The sequence below is a fragment of the Mustela nigripes genome, chromosome X (assembly GCF_022355385.1).
Source record: "Mustela nigripes isolate SB6536 chromosome X, MUSNIG.SB6536, whole genome shotgun sequence".
NCBI classification, from domain to species: domain Eukaryota; kingdom Metazoa; phylum Chordata; class Mammalia; order Carnivora; family Mustelidae; genus Mustela; species Mustela nigripes.
Window position 1 is genome coordinate 115092646 of NC_081575.1, and position 20407 is coordinate 115113052.

At 45.1% G+C, this 20407-nt stretch overlaps 1 protein-coding gene across 4 annotated transcripts in view; it reads right to left on the bottom strand.

Moving 5' to 3' along the window:
* Positions 1 to 20407, bottom strand: part of TLR8 (toll like receptor 8) — a 42386-nt gene that overhangs the window by 4681 nt on the left and 17298 nt on the right. For 2 of the 4 annotated variants that reach the window (XM_059385498.1, XM_059385497.1), the window contains 2 exons: positions 14204 to 14258; positions 10403 to 13574 (listed from right to left, as the gene is read on the bottom strand). The exons of 1 other annotated variant lie outside the window; for it this stretch is intronic. In XM_059385498.1, the coding sequence (XP_059241481.1) occupies positions 10449 to 13568 (3120 nt within the window). In that variant the 5' untranslated portion in view covers positions 13569 to 13574; positions 14204 to 14258 and the 3' untranslated portion in view covers positions 10403 to 10448. Of the gene's footprint in view, positions 1 to 10402; positions 13575 to 14203; positions 14259 to 20407 lie in introns of those variants that run through there. One more of the 4 variants, XM_059385496.1, reaches the window with a different exon arrangement.

The following is a 20407-nucleotide window of genomic DNA, read 5'->3' on the forward strand; positions in this document are numbered from 1 at the left end:
CACTGAGACCTAAAGGCGGTGAAGGAGGAGGAGGCCTAACTACCGCCTGCCCCCCACGCCACCCGCCGCAGTTCCGTTTTCCTCTGGTCTCCCCTCGGGCTAAGGACCCTTGTGATGGCTCGCCCCCGCCCTCCCCCAACAGACGGACATGTGGGGCGCGGGGGGGGGGGGGGGGAGGAGTAGTGTGCCCACCGCACCCATTTCACAGGTTGCTTTACTCCGTGGCCTTCAGCAGTCGGTTCCAGGCCTTCTGAGCCAGGAGAGGCTTCTCATCCCCACCCTGCCCTTCCCCGAAGTTGCATCTGCAAAAATGCTTTAAAAATGGCAAAGCCCTGGGTAAAAACACCTGACCTTGCTTTATGCTCAGCTTCAGTCCGGGTCCTATCCCTCTGCCCCTGTGCTCACTTTCTCCGATTGAGCCTTGGGTTTATTTGCAATGTGCTCAAGGCTAAGGGGTCTACACTAGCTAGCGGGTGTGCGGATTTGATTAACGCGAGAGCCAAGGCCGCCGGTCTCGCAGTGACCCTCTGTCTCCGCGGCACATTGACATCACCTGGGGATCTTTCCAGACTCCAGGCGCCCAGGTGGTATCCAGGCCAGATCATCGGAACCTGGGGAGCGGCCCTGGCACCCGCAAGCGCAGGAAACTCCCCGGTGGTTTCCAGGTGCAGCCGAGGGCCGAGCGGCCTGGGAGGTTTACTTCGCTCGCTCCCACTTTGCGTTGCTGTTTCTTGGATTTTCTGTTGTTTTAACAGCCTTTGGGAAGAAGCATTGTATGCACTTACAACCGATGGCCCTGGTTCGAGGGAGGTGAAAAGGACTCGGAGTTTTGGGTTTTTTTGTTTGTTGTTTTTTTCTAGATGTTCCAGGGTTTAAGAAACCTCCCACCTAGAAAACCAGTTCTCCCAGCCTCGTGTGACATCACTCGGAGCCAATAGAAGACTTCCACTGGAGTTTACCAGTTCATGTCTAAATTGATTAAGCCTGGACGTGGCTGGACAAACAGTGTAGGATTAGGGTCCCCCCCAAACTGTTTTATTTTATTCTTAATTAGAGAGAGTTCATTCTCTGATTTGCAGTAGCCCCAGCCTTTACTGAGCTCTCTTAGTCCCAACACGTTTGCTCCAAGGCTGTCCTGCTGCTTGGGGGAAAATGCCACCCCCCCCCCCCCCCCCCGCAAGCCGGCGACAGGCTGGTGTCCGAGGCAACAATGGGCCCTGAACGCTCCGCGAAGCGAAAGCCGAAGCTTTAGGCAGAGTGTTGCTGCCCCCTATCGGCAGCAGCGAGTAATGGCTGCGGATACCCCGGAAAGACTCGCAAGCCCCCTCACGGCAGCGGCAATTCCCAGCGGGATGGTCCCCGGAGGTGGCTGTGACCTTGGCTAGCGGGGCCAGAGGCGGAAAGGGTTTGGCCCTCAGATGTAGCATGTGGGGGTCATGAGATGGGAGAGATGCGCTCGCCTACTAGCGTACATGATCTTTGGGCCGCGTTCACGTGCCTCTTCAACGAGCCTTCCTTTTGTAAGTTTCCTATACTGTGTTCAGATTCGTTCCCCATGGGAAATTTGTGGCGTGGCACACTGGGGAGGTGTGCAAAGCCGTTCTGATGAGCTGGAGGAGCGGGGAGACCAGAAGCCAACCTGTTGCCCTTTAAGCATCCTTCAGCACGTGTTCGCCCTCAACGTTACTCAGCGGGACATCATTAAAAACACATTCATTGGGTTTCAAGATAGTGCCTTCAGGAAAGCGTGGAAATCTCTGAAAAGGTTAATGTGTGTGTCATTTATATAAAGATGCTATTATTAGTGATAATTGGTGATAGTGATAGTTATTGGATCACCTTCTGGAATTTTATTCCAACTTTTTTTTAACAGCTGCTAGCCAAGATTCACTGTGCTTGATACTCTGGGGAATACTGTAGCTAGGAGTAAATTGTGGTCCCTGCCTTCAAGGAATTTATCATCTTGTCGGGGAGGGAGATGAGATTACTGTGTCTGAGACAGAGCAAAGAAGCGCACTGGTAGAGGAGCAAAGTGCTCTCCGCCCTGGAGAAAGGAAACCATTGATTCTGAGTGTGCTCCATGGCTGATGTTTACACCAGTGGTTCTCAGAGTGTCTGTCCCCAACCAGCACCAGCACCTGGGAACTTGTTAGAAATGCAAATTCTCAGGCTTGCCCCAGGCCTTTTTTTTTTTTTTTTTAAGATTTTTGTTTATTTGAGAGAGAGTGCTACTGAGAGAGAGCACCTGGAGGTGGGGAGGCCGAGAGCAGAGGCAGAGGGAGAAGCAGGCTCCCTGCTCTGAGCTGGACGCAGGGCTCCATCCCAGGATTGCGAGATCATGACCCGAGCGGAAGGCAGACGCTTCATCCACTGAGCTCCCCAGGTTCACCTCCTCCCACCCGAAACTATTTTAAGAGCCCTCCAGCTGATGGACACACCAAAGTTTAAGAACCACTGCTTCAAAGAGAAGGTGATATAAGGTAAAAAGAGGCCTCAAAAGACACACGGTACTTTTCTAATGAAGGCATGGCCAGAGGGCATTGATGCTCATGAACGCTTACATTGGCATTGTGCATTTCACCCTGTTATCGGACTTAACCTTTACAACAGCAGGACAAGAGACAGAGGAGGAAGTGCAAGAAGTTTAGGTTTGGAGGCAAGTAAGAACTGGGTACAAATCCTTATTCTGACACAAAGCTATGTCGGCTTACCCTTCTGGAACCTGCTTTGTCACCTGTAAACGAGAACGGTGATATTCATTGGGCGGGGGGGGGGGGGTTCGGTATAGATGAGATCGGATACATATAGAGAGTTGTTGCTCACCAAATGACTATTATTTTATTTTGAGGACAGAGGGAGAGAATGTCAAGCGATTCCCCCACTGAGTGTGGAGCCAGCTGCAGGGCCCAACCCAGTGCTATAGGATCGCAGGGTTCTTGTCTCTCGGAGTCGAAGAATGAATCTCTCGGACACAAAAGGGTGAAGTGAAGTGAAAGTTTATGAAGTGAACGTGAGAGCAGAAAGGAAAGCAAAGAGCTCTCTAGAGGGAGACAGCGCCATGGGTTGCCACCTGGGGGCGTGTCACTGGCCGTCTTTTGTTGGGAACTGACCAGGAAGCCTGTGGCCTTGAGATTCTTGTGCCGTGTTGGTCTGAGCAAGGACAATCGGTAACACCCTTAGTGTCTTAATTCTTTGAGGTTTGGCCATTTTCTATGATTATCCTGTAACAGCCAAAGAAGACTACTCCCTCACACTTGGGGCCGCGTGGTCTGTTTTCTTATCTCCTGTTTTCTTAGGCTTCGAGCTTCTGCCTGCCAGAATAGTTTGAGTCCAGCCAGGGGTCCCCTACCTCTCTCTGCCTACACTTAACCCTTCCCTTATTCACCAGGCCCCTGAGATCAAGTCCTGAGCCGAAACCAAGTCAGACGCTTAACCTACTGCGCCATCCAGGTGCCCCGTATTTATTATTTTTATAATCCCCTATTGGCCATGAGAAAACCCAAGCTTTATTGTGGACGTGAGGCTACCACTTGGGTTCCTGGAGACTCTCAGTCCTGGGCTGGTTTCTTCACCCCCCAGTTTTCACTACAGATGGGTTCTCTACAAATGCCTTCTTGCCATTCATGGATTTGTTTGCACTTCTGGGGTTACCCCAGGTAGAACTATGGAGGCTCCACTGGGTCGGTGTGCAAATGGCGGCCACTAAGGCCGAGCTGGAGCAGATGGAATTGAATCAAGAAGTACTGGGGGGACACCTGGGTGACTCAGTGGGTTAAGCCTCTGCCTTTGGCTCAGGTCGTGATCTCAGGGTCCTGGGATCAAGCCCCACATTGGGCTCCCCACTCATTGGGGAGCCTGCTTCTCCCTCTCCCTCTGCTGCTGCTCCTGCTCATGCTCTCTTTCTAGTAAATAAATAAATCTTTAAAGGAAATTGCATTCACTTAGTATCTTAATATCTACTAATCAGTCAATTATGACCATCTTTATGTAGATAGTTCTCCACATGTATCTGTATGTGTACATTAAACATACCTGTACACATTTCAAAGTGGTTTGTGATGCAAGCAGTATTGCTGAAGTATCCAGACTTGGTTGGGTTGGGGTTGCTGATTTAATGGTGGAAATTCTTTCAAGATCAGAGACTAACCGCTGTAGTTGTTCCCATTGGATTTAACATCTTCGAAGCCACGATATTCCTTACATCCCTAGAGAGCTCGTTCAGCCACAGCCAAGGTTAGCCCAATCAATGGAAGCATCGTGTCTGTTTTCAGTTCACGTCAAGTACAAAAATTACCCTTTATATGGCTACTAATGTTTTAGAAATGAACATGAACCACCTCGTCCTAAGGAAGAATCTATCATTTTAGTTTCATTATTTACTGCTTCTGACTTATGATCGGCTTTATTGTCACTCCTCTCTTTAGAAACAACAGTGTCCCCTCTGGGGACCTAGTAGGCCTAGTTCAAGGAGCCAGTGACTGGGCTCACATGCCTCAAGGCATGTGGCCTAAATTATTATTTCTTTCTGCTTTTATTTTATTTCTTTGAGAGAGAAAGAGCATGAGAGAGTGGGAGAAGCAGACTCCCGACTGAGCAGGGAGCCTGATTCAAGACTTGATCCCAGGACCCTGAGATCATGACCTGAGCTGAAGGCAGATGCCTAACCGACTGAGCCACCCAGGTGCCCTTTCCTTCTGTTTTTAAAACAGAACAATTCATGTCAGGGGCTCACCAGGTTGACTGACTCTCTGTTCAGCCTTCAAACCAGCATTTCCAAAGAGAAAGAGAGAACATTAATTCCAGCAGGAGACTTGCAAAAAAAAAGGAAAAAAAAAAAAAAAAAGGAATCCATGGTCAAACAAATTCGCAGCACAGTGTCACGTCGCTCCCTCTTGGAGATCACAATGTCTGTTACCAATACTGTAATAACCAAGCGGTTCCCAAACTTATTTGACCTCAGAAACATTTTTGGTGGAGTGCTTACTGACATGGTATGGGATTAACTTGGGGAAACTTTGCTTTGAATGGGGCCATAGAACCTGCAAACTACCCCATGCTGATACAGTCAGGAACCACCTCCCGTGAGCCTGATTTCAGACTCATTGTTATGACATAATTATTTATGGACCATCACATGATCTCTATAGAATTATAACCAACTTCTTCTGTTTCATGACTTCTTCCCTCGGCTTCTTCTTTGTCTGTACTATACTTGGTCTGAACCACAGCACAACATTCAGATAAGAAAGCAAATGACTTGTGCCCAGGTTCGGAGCCTCATGGAATCAGCATCATGACCTCCAAGGTTTTTGGCGCTGTGTAGTACCCAAGAGACAACCGCCATGCTTGCTGCTGGAAGTGGGACAGGGGAAAAGGAAGGAGGAAGAAGCGCTGCCTCCCTGCATAGAGGCCACAATGTGACAGTTGACAGTGTGGCCTCCTCCTCATACCACATCTGTCCTAGTGTATAGCTCGAGAAGTCTCTCTGAACCTTCATTCAAGCGATCACTTGAAAAGTATTTGTTGAGAACCCTTATTGTGCATCGGGCATAGTAATCTATATTGGGGACTCAGTGATGGGCAAAAGGTAACATCCCTCACCTCTGAAGCCTACAGTCTACTGGAACACCATGTGTTAATTCCACTCCATCCATCCATTTTGCTATTGTCTACCCAAACAAATTTGGGATAAATGCTAAGATGATAATATAAGGAGACCCCCCCCCCCCCGGTGAAATTTGGAATTTAGGGGAAAGGTTCTCTACATGACATTGAACCTCTTCCAGTAGGATGAAGGGAATGAGCTAAGCAAAGCCAGGGGGAAGAGGTGACTCAGGGCAGTGGCATGTGTGGGCGCTGAGGCAAGGGAACTGGGTGTGTTCTCAGCATGACCTGAAGGCTAGTGATAGGGATGCTTAGAGCAGAGGAGGGGCAGGAAACGGGAGGCCACAGAGGGCCTTGGGCATCTGATTCGGGAGTTATGGTTTTAGACTTAATTCAGAAGTCACACCTTCTACAAGAATCACCCTGTCTGCTGGCACTGGATTGGAGGGGCCCGTTGGATCCCAGGAAGCCAGTGGGAAATGCTGGCCAGGACAAGGGGTGTCCACCATAGAGGTGGAGATGGAGGATGGGTGGGAAAGAAATTTAGGAGGTTGAATCCCAAGTGCTTGATGGATGGTTGGGTGCGGAGTGAGATGAAACAGGCAGCAAGGAGCCTCAGGCTTCCGGCTCAGGCAACTGCATTTGGGGCTTTTCTTGCAAACGCAGACATGACTCTTGATCATCTCTGCTCTTCTGGTGTTATCATTACTGAGATAAGTGGGGAGTTATCACTAAAATAGTCCAGATACAACATCAAAGGAGAGGAAGACTGGGAAGATAAGACAGAGGGGTCTTTTCTTTCTAATCCTAGAAATGCATTTCTCACTGGAAAAGAAATAAAAAGGCTCAAACAAGCTTCCCAGTGGCAAAATTCTGCTATTATAAGTGGCATTTTGGTTTGTTTTTCCGTTAATATCTTGTGAATTTGAAATCTAGTCTCCTCTCTTTGTACACTGGAGAGACATTTATAAAGACAATTTTCCATTTTGGGTCATTAACGCAGGAAGTCCTGAGATGTCCCCTTCGGGTCCAACACAGTTATTTCCTGCCTTGTATCCTCCAAGACAACATGATGGCCCCATTGATGGGTAAGACACGGGCCTTTATCAATTGCCTCATTTCCTAAAGGCACTCAAGAGCAGAGGGGAAGAGAACACCACTATGTGACCTTCTTTTGTACTCATTGGAAATAATGGCCATTATTATGGCTCTAAGTTCAAGGATAATGACAGTGGGAACCTGGCCATATCACCAGAACAGCTTTATTAATAGCTGAGAGGGAAATTGCCTTTATGCTTTCAACAATCATAAATGACTTTCCTATTCACAAGGGCATTTTCAACTTTCATGGAATTCTGAGTAACTTCAAAAGAAGTAAAGCCATGGTTGTTAAGGGTTGAACTGTGTCCCCTGACCCCCCTCAAATTTTATGTCTAAGTCTTAACCTGTAGTGTCTCAGAATGTGACTCTGTTGAAAATAGGGCTATTGCAGATGGTCTTGGTTAAGATGAAGCATCACTAGAGTAGGATGGACCCTTTATTTTTTTTAAAGCTTTTATTTATTTATTTATTTGACATAGAGAGAGAGAGACCACAAGCAGACAGAGACACAGGCAGAGAGAGAGGGGGAAGCAGGCTCCCCGCTGAGCAGAGAGCCCAATGCGGGGCTCTATCGCAGGACCCTGAGATCATGACCTGAGCCGAAGGCAGCGGCTCAACCCACTGAGCCACCCAGGTGCCCCTAGGATGGACCCTCAATCCAATATGGCTAGTGTCCATATAAGAAGAGGAGAGAGAGGTGGAAGGAAGACAGCCATGTGACATTGGAGGCAGAGACTGGAATGATGTATCTACGAACCAAAGAACACCAAAGATTGTCAGCAGACACCAGAAGCTAGAAGAGGCAAGGAGGGACTCTCCCATCAAAGTTTCAGAGGGATCATGGCCCTGCAGATACCTGGATTTCAGAGTTCTAGCCTCTAGAACCATGAGACAATAAACTTTTATTGTTTTAAGCCACCTAGTTTGTGGGACTTTGCTATGGTGGTCGTAGGAAACTAATACAGTTGTAATATTTTGAAAATACGTTGGAGGAGAAAACTGTAACCTTCAATAATTTTTTATTCTGTCAACAGAACACTACCAAAGCATGTGAGACTTTCCTAGTAATCTGTAATTACTAAAGCTACTGAAAATTCTACCTTTTTCTTTTACTAAAACAATCAGGAAACAAATGAATGAGCTTCGACCAGACAACAAATGAATGTGACCTCAACAGGAATGAGCTGTAACTTACCCCCCCAACACCATTCTTTTGAGGCTTTACTTTCCTGGAATGATCCTTTTATATATTTGTCCCCATGCCTCAACAAACTCAAGCACAAATATCTTCCTATAAACATCATGGGCGGGGTGCCTGGGTGGCTCAGTGGGTTAAAGCCTCTGCCTTCGGCTCAGGTCATGATCCCAGGGTCCTGGGATTGAGCCCTGCATCGGGCTCTCTGCTCAGTGGGGAGCCTGCTTCCTCCTCTCTCTCTCTGCCTGCCTCTCTGCCTACTTGTGATCTCTGTCTGTAAAATAAATAAACAAAATCTTTAAAAAAGTAAAAATTAAAAAAATAAACATCATGGGGACAAAACAGGGTCCAGTGTGACAAAGCTAAAACTGTCCTTGGCAAACTTGTGCTGATTTCCACTTTGTCCTTCCTAAATAACCCTATGACATACCATTTTGTTCAGTTCAGGTTTTTTGTTTGAGAGAGAGAGAGAGAGAGAACACAAGTGGAGGCAGAGGAAGAGCGAGAATCTCAAGCAGACCCCGCTCTCAACGCAGAGCCCGACGCAGGGCTTGATCCCTGGACCCTGAGATCATGACCTAAGCCAAAAATCAAGAGTTGGACACTTAACTGACAGAACCACCCAGATGGCCCCATGTTGCTCAGTTCCTTAAAAACACATCATTAAAGATAACTCACCCTGCAAGATTCTGATGGATGATGCAGTAGGGATTTTTCTTCCTTTCCTTCTGAAGCGAGTTTTTTTGAGCTTGGCTAATTTCCAGCTATTCTCAGGTAAATTTCCTAAGGTATCTCTTTAAGATTCATACCTGTAGTGGAGGGAAGGTGCCATAAACTGTGGCAGAGGAACCATGGGGGCAGTAGAGGTGGCAGCAAAAGCCGAAGTTGTTTCATTTGGGACAGTTGCATAAAGGGCACCAACAGGTAGGCGTTCTGACTTTGTCTTCTAAGTGGGGGGTAAAGATAGAATTAATTTCTCTATTAATAATTACTTTAATATATACACATCATCAAAACTTTTACCCTTTTGTTTTGTTTTGTTTTGTTTTTTTAGATTTTATTTGCTTGACACACATACACACAGAGCACAAGCAGGGCAAGTGGCAGGCAGAGGGAGAGGGAGAAGCAGGCTCCCTGCAGAGCAGGGAGCTTGATACCAGGCTGGATCCCAGGACCCTGGGATCATGACCTAAGCTGAGTGCAGATGCTTAACCCACTGAGCCACCCAGGCGCCCCATGCCCTTTGGTTTTTTACCAAAGATTTTTTTTTTAAGTATTCACAAAAAACCCAGTGTAGATGGCAATTTATTTTACATCATAGATCTAGTTCCCTACTGTATATTTATTGTATGCTCATATCATATGAAATGAAGTATTTCTAATCATTCAAGATTTATAGCAATGGCAACCGACAGATACTTCAAATGCTTCTAACTTGGTTGTGTACTTTTTAAAAAAGTGGTTAAGAAGTAAAAAACACCTGGGGCACCTGGGTGGCTCAGTGGGTTAAGCCGCTGCCTTCGATTCAGGTCATGATCCCAGGGTCCTGGGATCGAGCCCCGCATCGGGCTCTCTGCTCAGCAGGGAGCCTGCTTCCTTCTCTCTCTCTGCCTGACTCTTTGCCTACTTGTGATCTCTGTCTGTCAAATAAATAAATAAAATCTTAAAAAAAAAATAAAATAAAAAAAATCTGAAAATATCCATCTTAACCTTTAAATGGCATCTAAGCCTTAGAGGTCAAATATTATACCCAATATTTAGAAAAGTAATTGCAAAAGGAAGACTAATGCAACCACAGCATAATGTAACCATGTAACCATGGGCATATGATAACCCTAAAGAGCAACTTAACAGCAGAGCCATGAGTTAGAATTACAACAGTTCTTAGATATTGAAAAGAAGGTGCAGTGAGCCAACTCTTAAGCTGGCCCACAATATTCCCCGCCTCCTGGTATTCACAATCTATGACCAAGGTGGCAGGCCAACTGCCGCCATCTTGGTCATAGACTAATTTACCTGGACTGAAATGGTCACTCCCACGGAGCTGTCAGGACCTGTGATTTACTTCTAACAAACCGCATGTGGCCCAGGTGAGGGGCTATCACTTCCCTGATTAGATTACCAAAGGTGGTGGCTTCCATCTTGCTAGCAACCTCTCTCTCTTGCCGGCTTGGATGAAGCAAGCTAGCAAGCTGTCCTGCAGGAGAGGTGCCTGTGGCTGGAAATGGAGAGCAGCCTTTAACCAACACTGCCAGAGGAACTGAATCCTGCAAACAACCACGTGAGTTTGAGCTTGGAAGTGGATCCTAAGCCTGGGAGATGCCTGTGGCCCTGACTGATGACACGTAGCTTACAGCCTTTAAGAGACGCTGAGCAGAGGACTCAGCCAAGCCTCGTCTGCATGCCTGACTAGAGACGGTAAGATCAGAGTGCGTTACCATAAGCCAGTAAGTCTGGGGGTAATTTGTTACACAGCAATAAATACCTAAGACAGAAGAGTAATTGCTTTGCATTTTTATTATTCTGGTGAGCCGTGGCTTAACATCCGTTAGTACTGTTTAATGGAATCAACATACAAATTGTTATAACGGGAATTGTTTTCCGTTAAGACTACGTTTTTCAGACTTTGCCAAAATAAGCCTTCCGCCTTGGGGTTGTCGGGCCATTGAAGGATGGAGCTCTTGCAGATCCTCTGCCGCAGCCTCAAATACTGAGAATGCTGTAACACGGGCTCCAGCAGAATAAATACGATCACATCCATGTTCTCTTCCATGAGCCGCTGCAAGGCTAAGTAGAATGCTGTTTTGAAGTTCCAGTTTTGAGCATATTCTTTGGTTAAGACGAATATAGTTTTCTTGCTTTGGTTTATGCTCTGCATGAGGTTATCAATGATGGCTAATCCAGGGTCCCAATCCCTCTCCTCTAAACACAGGAGCACATTTTTCCCTTCGCTCTCCTCTAGGTGGAAACGCAGTTCATTTATCACCCAGTCCGTAACCGACGCATCTTTGGTGTCGTAAGAAACATAGGCATCATAGAAAGTTTGGGACGTGGAAAGAGACCTGTAGCCTTTTACCTTAGCTAGACACACGTGGTAGATAAACCAAACATCCCAGTAAAACCAGTGGTGACCCAAGGCAGCCAACATCACGGTGATGGTGATTAAGGACGTGAAGAAACACAGCACTGCCGCGATGGTATCTGAAATACAGGTTGTTAGCTCCAGACTCATGATGCTCTTCCCTTTCTGATCCCCAGGACTAGAGCAGATCACGTCCGTCAGCCGAGGGATGGTGACATCCAGATTTTCGTCCATCCATCTTCGAAAATCTCCAATGTCACAGGTACAGTCAAAAGGGTTTCTATCTAGTTTCAAAATGGTTAAACTGGTGTTGGTCTTCGTTTGAAGCGTGGACTTGTTGATCATCTTCAGCAGGTTGGAACTCAAATCGAGGTGGATCAGACCGCTGGCTTCGGAAAGAAAGTTGGAGGGCAGGTGTGAAATCCTGTTTCGACGTAGTAGCAGCGTCCTCAGGGAAGGCGTGAATTTGGAGAGGCTGTTAGTTAAAGAGGATAGCCTGTTTCCACTCAAGTCCAGCAAGTGGAGATGTGGAAAGTGTTGGAGTAAAGTCCAGTTAAAGAAATTTAACATGTTATTATTTATGTATAGTTGGGTGAGACTCTGGGGCAAGTTCAAAAAAGCTTCGTTTGGGATAAGATGAAGGTTATTCAAGGACAAATCGAGCCGTGTCAGGTTCCTGAGACTTGTAAAAATTTTCCAGTACTTGTCACCTTCAGCATTCCACAAAATGTCAAGGTGGTTTCCTCTGAAAATTAATTCTTCTAGGGACATGCTTCTCAGGTCTTGCTCTGTTAAAGTATAAATGCCATTGTGGCTCAAGTTTAAAACTTTCAGTTGTGTTAAATTTTGAATAAATCCCAGGCGATGCGTCACCCCTGCTATTCGGAAGTAGTGTGCATTGTAGCTGAGATCTAGAACTTCTAACTCGGGTAGATCACTGAGAGCATTGTCATCGTCAAAGTCTAATCTATTGTTGGTCAGATCCAAATATTTGATATGCGGCACAGCTGAAAATTCAGTTCCATTTAACACTTGACCATTGCCATTTGAAGACAGATTTAAGCAGGCAATGTCATGAAAAGCTTCAAATTGCTCTCGCCCAATGAAGAAAATACTGTTCAGACTTAAATCTAAGGCTTTGCCATAAGCTGTGCATTGCGGCTTTATTAAAGGATGGGTATTATGATAAAAATTTGAATGTGGGTCAAACTCAAAATCTGCTGAGCGTGGCTTAAGCACATGACTTGGAGAGGAGTAACCATTTTCGTCATTTTGCTGGATATCATTTACCAAGGGTGATATTCGGTTTTCTGACAAGTAAATGATCGTCAGATTGGGGAAATCTTGGAAGAGGGTAAAATTAATTTGCTTAATAAAGTTGATGCCCAAGTTGATAGTCCTTAGATGTGGGAGACCCTTCAGGGGATGGAAGTTTTTTGCTGTAAGTTCCTGGAACACGTAACCTCTTAAGTGCAGCGCCTGGAGCAGCTTAAGATTAGAGAAGTTTTGGGAAATATTAATATATTTTGGATATTTTGCCATTTTGTAGTTAAAAGATAAGTCAAGTATTTCCAAGGAGGGCAGTTTCATTAAAAATTCCCCAGAGGCTATTTCATCCACTAAGTAATTGAATTCCAAATGCAGAACCTTCAGCCTGGGCATATTCTCAAACCACGTTACGGGAATCTTCCGGAGAGAAGTGCTAGAGAGGTTTAGGTAGCGAAGTTCCGTCAGGTTTTGAAAAGCAAGAGGATGGATCTGAATTGAAGAGCCTCCTTCACAAGGTGTACAGGGAAATGGGGCGTTGAAACACCTCGGGCAGTTCCCACTTAAATCTAGGACTCTTAAATGTCTCAGTCCCTTGAAATCTTCCTGCTTGATGCTTTTAATCTTGGCATTGCTGAGATAAAGTTCTCTTAGGGAGTCTGGCAGCTTAGGTGGCACACAGATAAGCTTATTAAAAGACAGGGACAGCACCTGCAAATTCGTAAGACTTTCAAATGTTCCGTTTTCTATGTGAAAAGTTTTATTAACACAATTATTGCCAAAATAGCAGTTCCAGCTCAAGTAGAGCCTTTCCAGATTGGTAAGGCCAGAAGTGTTCTTTTTAGTTACCGAAATTATGTTGTTTTTAATGAGACTAAGTTCCTTCAAAGACCCTGGCAAGCCACCAGGTACTTGGTATAACTGGTTGTCTTCAAGCAGTAATTGCTTTAAGTTTTGTAGGTTGAGGAACGCCCCATCTGTGATATTCATGCCTTTTTTGTTTATATCAGGGTTTTCATTCAGGTGCTGCGGATTGCTATTGTGGTTTAGATTTATTTTAGTAAGATTCTGCAGCCCTTGAAATGATTCATTTGTTATGTGTGTAATGTAATTATCAGAGAGGTCTAGTGCTGTCACATACTTGCCCACGGTTTGGGGAACTTCTCTCAGTCGACGGCCATTGCATTCTGCAATCACAGAGCCATTTTGTCTTTTCTCATCACAAGGATAGCTTCTAGAATAATTTGCTTTATTGAAGAACTCGTAGGAATCAGAGATGAGCAGGAAAAGGCAGGTCAGAAACAAAGATGGGAGGGTCATGTTTTCCTAAGGAAAATCAAAAGCGGAGGCACAATGTTAGAGTAGCAGGCTTTACTAGGTAACTCATGACAAAAATAACAGCGCTTCATGGCACTGCGCATGGATTTTGAAGTAAGAATTCTCTTAGCGATTAAACAAATTGTGTGAAGTTAGGTTCAGAACAATTTTAATTTTTATTAATTTTTTTGGTCTTTTTCAAATTTGTATTTAAGTTGTTGTTAGTTAACGTATGCTGCGATATTGGTTTTGGGAGTAGAATTTAGTGATTCATCATTTACACACAACACCCGCTGCAAGGTTCGGAATCACCGCATTCAGCTTCATGGTGCTCAAAGAAGCCTGGGAAGCTTTTGCAGAGTCCTTCACTGAGATGCCTCATCACCGTAACGGGTCTGATGCGGGCCTGTGGCTATGGTTCATGCTAGATCTGGAACCCGGCAAGCTATACATTCAGAGCTTCGACCTATTAGCAGAACTCTCGATGAAAGTGGGCCCATCCCAAGGAGAGTTCAGGTCCACCTTTCATTATGGTATCATCTGAGATCTCCAAGCTAGAGTCACCTCTACCTTATCAACATAGCCATCCCTCAGCACAACCATATCTCTTATTGGCCTTCCCCACAGATGCTTGTTACCTCTCCAGTGGTACGTATCTGGATCTATTCTCTCCTCCAGTGAAGTGGACACCTTCTGTTGATAATGATAACAAAGTATCAGGGAGTGTGCTAACCATAAACATTTTGTCAGCCACATTAATGCCCAGAGCAACACAATGAGATAGGTTCTATGTTATCCGTATTTTATCTTTGATATCCGATTTACCCACTCAAGACCCTTCAGTGGCTTTCGGAAGGATAATATATTGTAGAGCTGGATTCCAGTCATTCTGATTCCAACAGTAGCCATGATGCTACACAACCTCTTTGAAGTCTTTGTGTCAGAACAGCACCTCAGTTGTAGATGGCACTCAAAAAAATCTTGCGGAATGGCTACCAGTATTCCTATGTCCCTTATCACAGGAACGTTGGAATTAATAGCTATTTTTTGGCTGATGTTGTAAACTTCTGTAGGGAAGACATGATGTCTTATCTTTTCAAGCAACCTCTGTAACTCAGTAGAGTGCCTCGCTTTCTGCAGCTCTCTCTTAACAGACGGCTGAATATATTAGCTTTGGTAGTTATACGATGCAATAAACACATTAACGTGATTGCGGGATGAGGGCTGTGGTCAGAAGAACTCTCCAAATCTTATTTCCCCGAGTCTCAAGACCAACCTTCACAAAATCGTGTTTTTCACTAGAGCCGAACTCCTGTCCTTCTTGTGAGCTAAGCCAGGGAAGTGCTTCCTTTTTTAAGTTCTTCTAAAGTTGAGGGTTAATGAACTAACAGTCCCTGTCATACCCTTAGTATGTGGATAGTGATTATGCTGAGGGTCTAGGATCACCACCAGTTCACAGCAGTCGAGGAAGAGCCAGCTGCTGCTGAGATGAAAACTCAGGTGAAAGAGAACTCCCAGGCATTTTCAGTTACTTTCAGTCATTTTCAAGTACAGCACTATCTAGGTGCTGCTGCCTGATGTCTTCCACTGAAAGAAAGCCCCACTTTACCTGGTTTGGTAGGCAGAATTTCCAGAAGGCCCCTCTGTCCTTTGCTCTCTCATACTACTCGGCCATCGTGCTAGGTCATGTGACAAAAGGGAGATTATCTAGATGGGCCTCATTCCATTGTATGAGCCTTTAAAAGCAGAGAGCTTTCTCTGGTTGGCAGCAGAAAGGAGAATCAGGGAGGTTGGAAGCAGGAGAATAATTTGACGCACTCTTGCTGACTTCAAGGTGGAGGGGGCCACTGGCGAGGAATGCAGGCCACCTTCAGAAGCTGAGAGTGGTGCTCTGCTGACAGCTGGCAAGGGAACACCCCGTCCCCCATCCTACAACCATGAAAAACTCAAATTGCCTGTCAACCTGAATGAACTTGGGAATGGATCCTTACTCAGAGCCTGGAGTGAAGAGTTCGGCTTGGCCAATGTATCAATTTTAGCCTTATTCCATCAAGAGCAGAGAACCCCGGCAAGCCCACCCAGACTCTGACCTATAGAAATTTGAGCTGATAAATGGGTATTGTTCGAAGCTTCTTGTCATATTAATCTGATGTGTTAAATTTGAGTTTGTGATCTTGCAGTGGAGATGTCCAGTAGGCTGTTACATATATGCCCCTTCGGCTCAGAGGAGAGTGCTCACAGAGGGATGGCCTTGGGGGTCGTGGCAGGGCAGTGGATGCCATAAAGGACATTCCATACCTCAGTTCTATCAACAACGATTTCCACATCTTTTTTTCTGGTAAATTTATGATTTCATTTTCCTACACTGAAATATCTTATCCCACTGGGCTTGTTTTGGCATAAAACATGAGGTGCATACCCACATTATTTTTTTCTAAATGGAGATCTGCTTGCCCTAATGTCATTCACATATTTATTTTTACTGAAATATGGTGGACACACAATGTTACATTAGTTTTAGCCGTACGACATAGTGATTTGACAAGTCCATTATGCTGTGTTCCCTGCAAGTGTAGCTCCTGTCTGCCATGGGACCACACTATCACAGTACCTCTGACTACATTCACTATGCTGTACCTTTCATCCCTGTGATTTGTTCATTCTGTAACTACAAACTTGTACCTCCCACTCCCCTTTGCCCATTTTGCTCATTCCCTCACCACCCTCTCCTCTGGGAACTACTATTGTGTTCTCTGTGTTTATGGGTCTGTTTATTTGTTCATTTGTCTTTTAGATCTCACATATAAATGAAACCATACAGTATTTCTCTTTGACTTGTTTCATTTAGCATAATACCCTCTTCGTCCACCATGTCGCAAATGGCAAGATACCATTCTTTTTTATAGCTGTAGGTATACACGCCATCTTCTTTATCTATTCATCTGTCGATGGACATTTAGGTTGCTTCCATATTTCAGCTATTATAAATAATGCTGTAATGAACATAGAAGTGTGTGTGTGTGTGTGTGTGTGTGTGTGTGTGTGTGTTTGAATCTATGCTTTCATTTTCTTTGGGTTAATAACCAGTAATGAAATTACCACATCATGTAGTATTTCTAGTTTTTATTTTTTGAGGAACCTCCAGATTGGTTTTCACAGTGGTTGTACCAGCACCAATTTACAGCCCCACCAAGAGGACATGAGTGTTCTCTTTTCTGCACATCCCATCAACGTGGTTTTTGTTTGTTTGTTTTTGATGTGTGTTTTATTTAGCCATTGTGACAGGTGTGAGGTGAGCTCTCATGGTGGTTGTGGTTAGCATTTCCCTGATGACGAGTGATGTGGAGCATCTTTTCATGTGTCTGTTGGCCATCCGTATGTCTTCTTTGGAAAAATGTCTATTCAGGTCCTCTTAATCAGGCTATTTTTGTGGTGTTGAGTTGTATAAGTTCTTTATGTATTTTGACTATCAACCCTTTATCAGACATACCACTGCAAATATCTTCTCCCATTCAGTGGATTGCTTTTCTGTTTTAATGATGTGCAAACATCACTTGTTGAATAATTTTTTGCTTCCCAACTTTAGGCTCTCTGCTTCATCAATCTGTTCATCATTCACATGCTGGCACCACATGTTTTAATAATTACAGTCTGGGGGGATGTTAGTATCTGATAGATCAAGTCCTGCTCATTGATCTCCTTTTGTGGATGGATTACTTGTATTTTACCTTCTAACAGGTCTTTGCTGCTATAAACTAAGACTACTGATTCCCATATATTAATTTTATACCAAATCACTATACTAAATTCTCTGGTTGTTTAGAATAGTTGTTTCTTCATGTGATATTCCTGGGTAAGCCATTAAACCACCTGTAAATAGTGATTATCTCCCTAATACCCTTTATGTAGTCCAATTTATTTTTATTGTCTAATTGCATTGCCTAGTTACTCCAGAACAATGAAAAAATAGATCAGAGGCCCCAAAAAAGTAGAGACTGGTCAGTGCAACCACATGCAAGTTAAAATTATGCCTTACAAGGCGCATGGGTGGCTCAGTGGGTTAAAATTATGCCTTACAAAAAAACATGGCAAACGATGCCAAAAGTGAAACAAAAAATTAGGAAAAACTATTTGTAGTCCTTATCATAGATAAGGGAGTAAGAGATTTGACACGTAAAGACATTTTACAGATAAGTGGGAAGATAACCCAACAGAAAAATGGACAAAGACATATTAAAAGATAGCTCAAAGGAAAAGGAAACACATAAAGCTTTTAAACATAGGAAAAGATACTAACCTCACTCAAAAAATTACACAGAGATACCATTATTTTTACCAGTTCTACTGTGTAGATGAGGACATGGAGAAACAGGTGCTGTCATATTTTGCTGGCAGAAATCTAAATTAATGTCCCCTCTAAGACAGTAAGAAATTCTTAACATTTATCAGAATTGGAGACATAGGGGCACCTGGGTGGCTCAGTCAGTTAAGCCTCTGCCTTCAGCTCAGGTCATGATCCAGGGTTCTGGGATGGAGTCCCCCATCACGCTCCCTGCTTGGTGGGGAGTCTGTTTTTCCCTCTCCCTCTGCCCCTCCACCTGCTTGTGCGCATGCGTGCTCTCTTTCTCTCTCAAATAAATAAATAAAATCTTAAAAAAAAAAATTGGAGACATAGACTCGGCAATTCCTAGAAATAGATCCTAAAGATAGACCCTCACATACACAAATCACTATACCCAAGGATATAGTGATGTTCAACATAAGGCTGTTAGCAATAGCAAAAGATCGGAAATCGAATACCTTTGAGTAGTGGCCATACAGGGGAATACTGTGCAGCAATTCAAAAGCTCTATAGCCATTTATTCATTTGTTCAAAACTATTTATTATGCATATACTTTACTTCAGGAATTACTTCCAAACTGGGAATACAGCAAGGAACCAAATTGATTAAAATGCCAGCCCATTTGGAGCTTACCCTACAGGACAGTAGGTTAGATGGTGGAAATCACTATGGAGAAAAATAAAGACAGGGAAGAGGATGGTTATGCAGACTGTCCCTCAACTGGGATTTGTCTGTTGTTCTTCTCATGATGAAACTAGGGTAATGGGTCTTGGGCAGGAAGATCGCAGAAGTCAAGAGCCTTTGTAGCCCCATCACACCAAGGGCACAGAGTAGCAAGGTGACTCACTGTATGTGGCCCGTGATCACCTGGCTGAGGTAGTGCTTATTAATTTCCTGCTCTTGTTTTTTAATTATCCATTAATAAAACATTCCAAATGAATGTTTAAAAAGGCCCAGGAGGAACAGAAGGCCAGGTAAGGCCAGATCGGAGAGTCTTCCCTTAGCGTGATGAACAGCTCTGTTGGTAGGAGAGGCATTTTTAGGTGGTTACTTGGGCAGGTCCGGAGGACAGAGCTGTCCTGTGTGGCCTCAAGTTAAGGCCTCTGCGTCTCATCTCAGAGGCGAGGTTCTCTCCTACAACAAGGAACAAGTGAGCGGAAAAGCCTCTAGGGGGCGCTAGAGACCAGGAGGAGAACTTGCTGAATTTCACTGTTTTTTTGGTTTGTTTGGTTGATTTTGTTTTGTGTTTTTTTTTCAGGGTGAAAATGGCCTCCCAGAGTCTGGGAGAATCTGAAGCAACTTAAAGTAAACGTCGGGCCATGGAAGGGATCAGCATATTCTGCCCATTTGTGAGTGAGGAGCTTGCGGTTCCTAACTCCACTCTTCCAAGGGTCCTGACATAAGGAGGGGACTTGATGGAGTTCCAGCTGACCTTGGTTTGGAGAGAAATACATGGTGGGACAGGGTGGGAAGCGGTGAGCTGGCAGCTAGCCAAGGACTCGAGGAGAAAACCCCGAGCCGCCAAGCCTCTCCATCTGCCTCAAGACCTCACGGCTGGGAATGGACTGTAAAGGCCCCGTCATCTTCCCAAGTGCGGGGCTGAGACTAGCTCACTCGTCCGACTGGAGCCAAGGCGGGAGGGGGGAGCCCCCGACAGCCCCGCAGGAGCTGCGCCTCCCTGGCAGAGCCCTTCCACTTGGCCGCCCCCAGGATTCCGGCTACTAGGAGTCCAGGCTCCCGAAGCACCTCAAGGGCCACCAAGGAGAATTATGTTCGCAAGTGTCACCGAGTCCAAACCATGGAGTCTGGCAGAAGCGAAATGGCAACTATGCAAATAAAATAGAGAAATGGCCACTCTGGGAATCAGATGAAGGAGGGCAAGGGGCGATTGTGCAAGTAAGACAGAAAGTGCAACTCTGCGAATAAAACCGAACCTGAGACAGAGAGAAGAAAGGATACTTACTTCTGCCACCTGTCCCCCTCCCCCTGGCAGGTCTGGAACCCCTTAAAGTACGAGTCAAGGATGAGGTGTACCAGTTTAAAATCTCTGATGCACTCAATAGTCAACATGTTACATAAACACAGAAGCCAACCCCGCTCTCGCGAGGCCCCACGTCACTTGCCTCCCTTTGATCCCGGCTCCGGTGCCAATAAAACTTTATTTACCGAAAACAGGCAACTAGCCTGCAGGCTGGTGGTGGCCAGTTTGATTGTTTTTTCTAACCGAACATTAAAATATTGTTCATCTTGATTACGGGGCAAATTTGGGGCATCCTCCCTTCCGTAAATGTTGCCTCAACTCTCCTCACCCTGGGCTCAGCCTTGCACTGGGGAAAAGATCCGCGATCACTCCAGCACACTCTGACCGGAAGCGACTCACGGCCATTCCTTTTGGGCAGGGAGACTCCTCTGTTGGGAAGTGTTGCAAAATGAAGCTTCTCATCACTTATAGGACCCCCGTTCCCGACCCCCACCCTCCACACCTTGCGTAATAGCGAG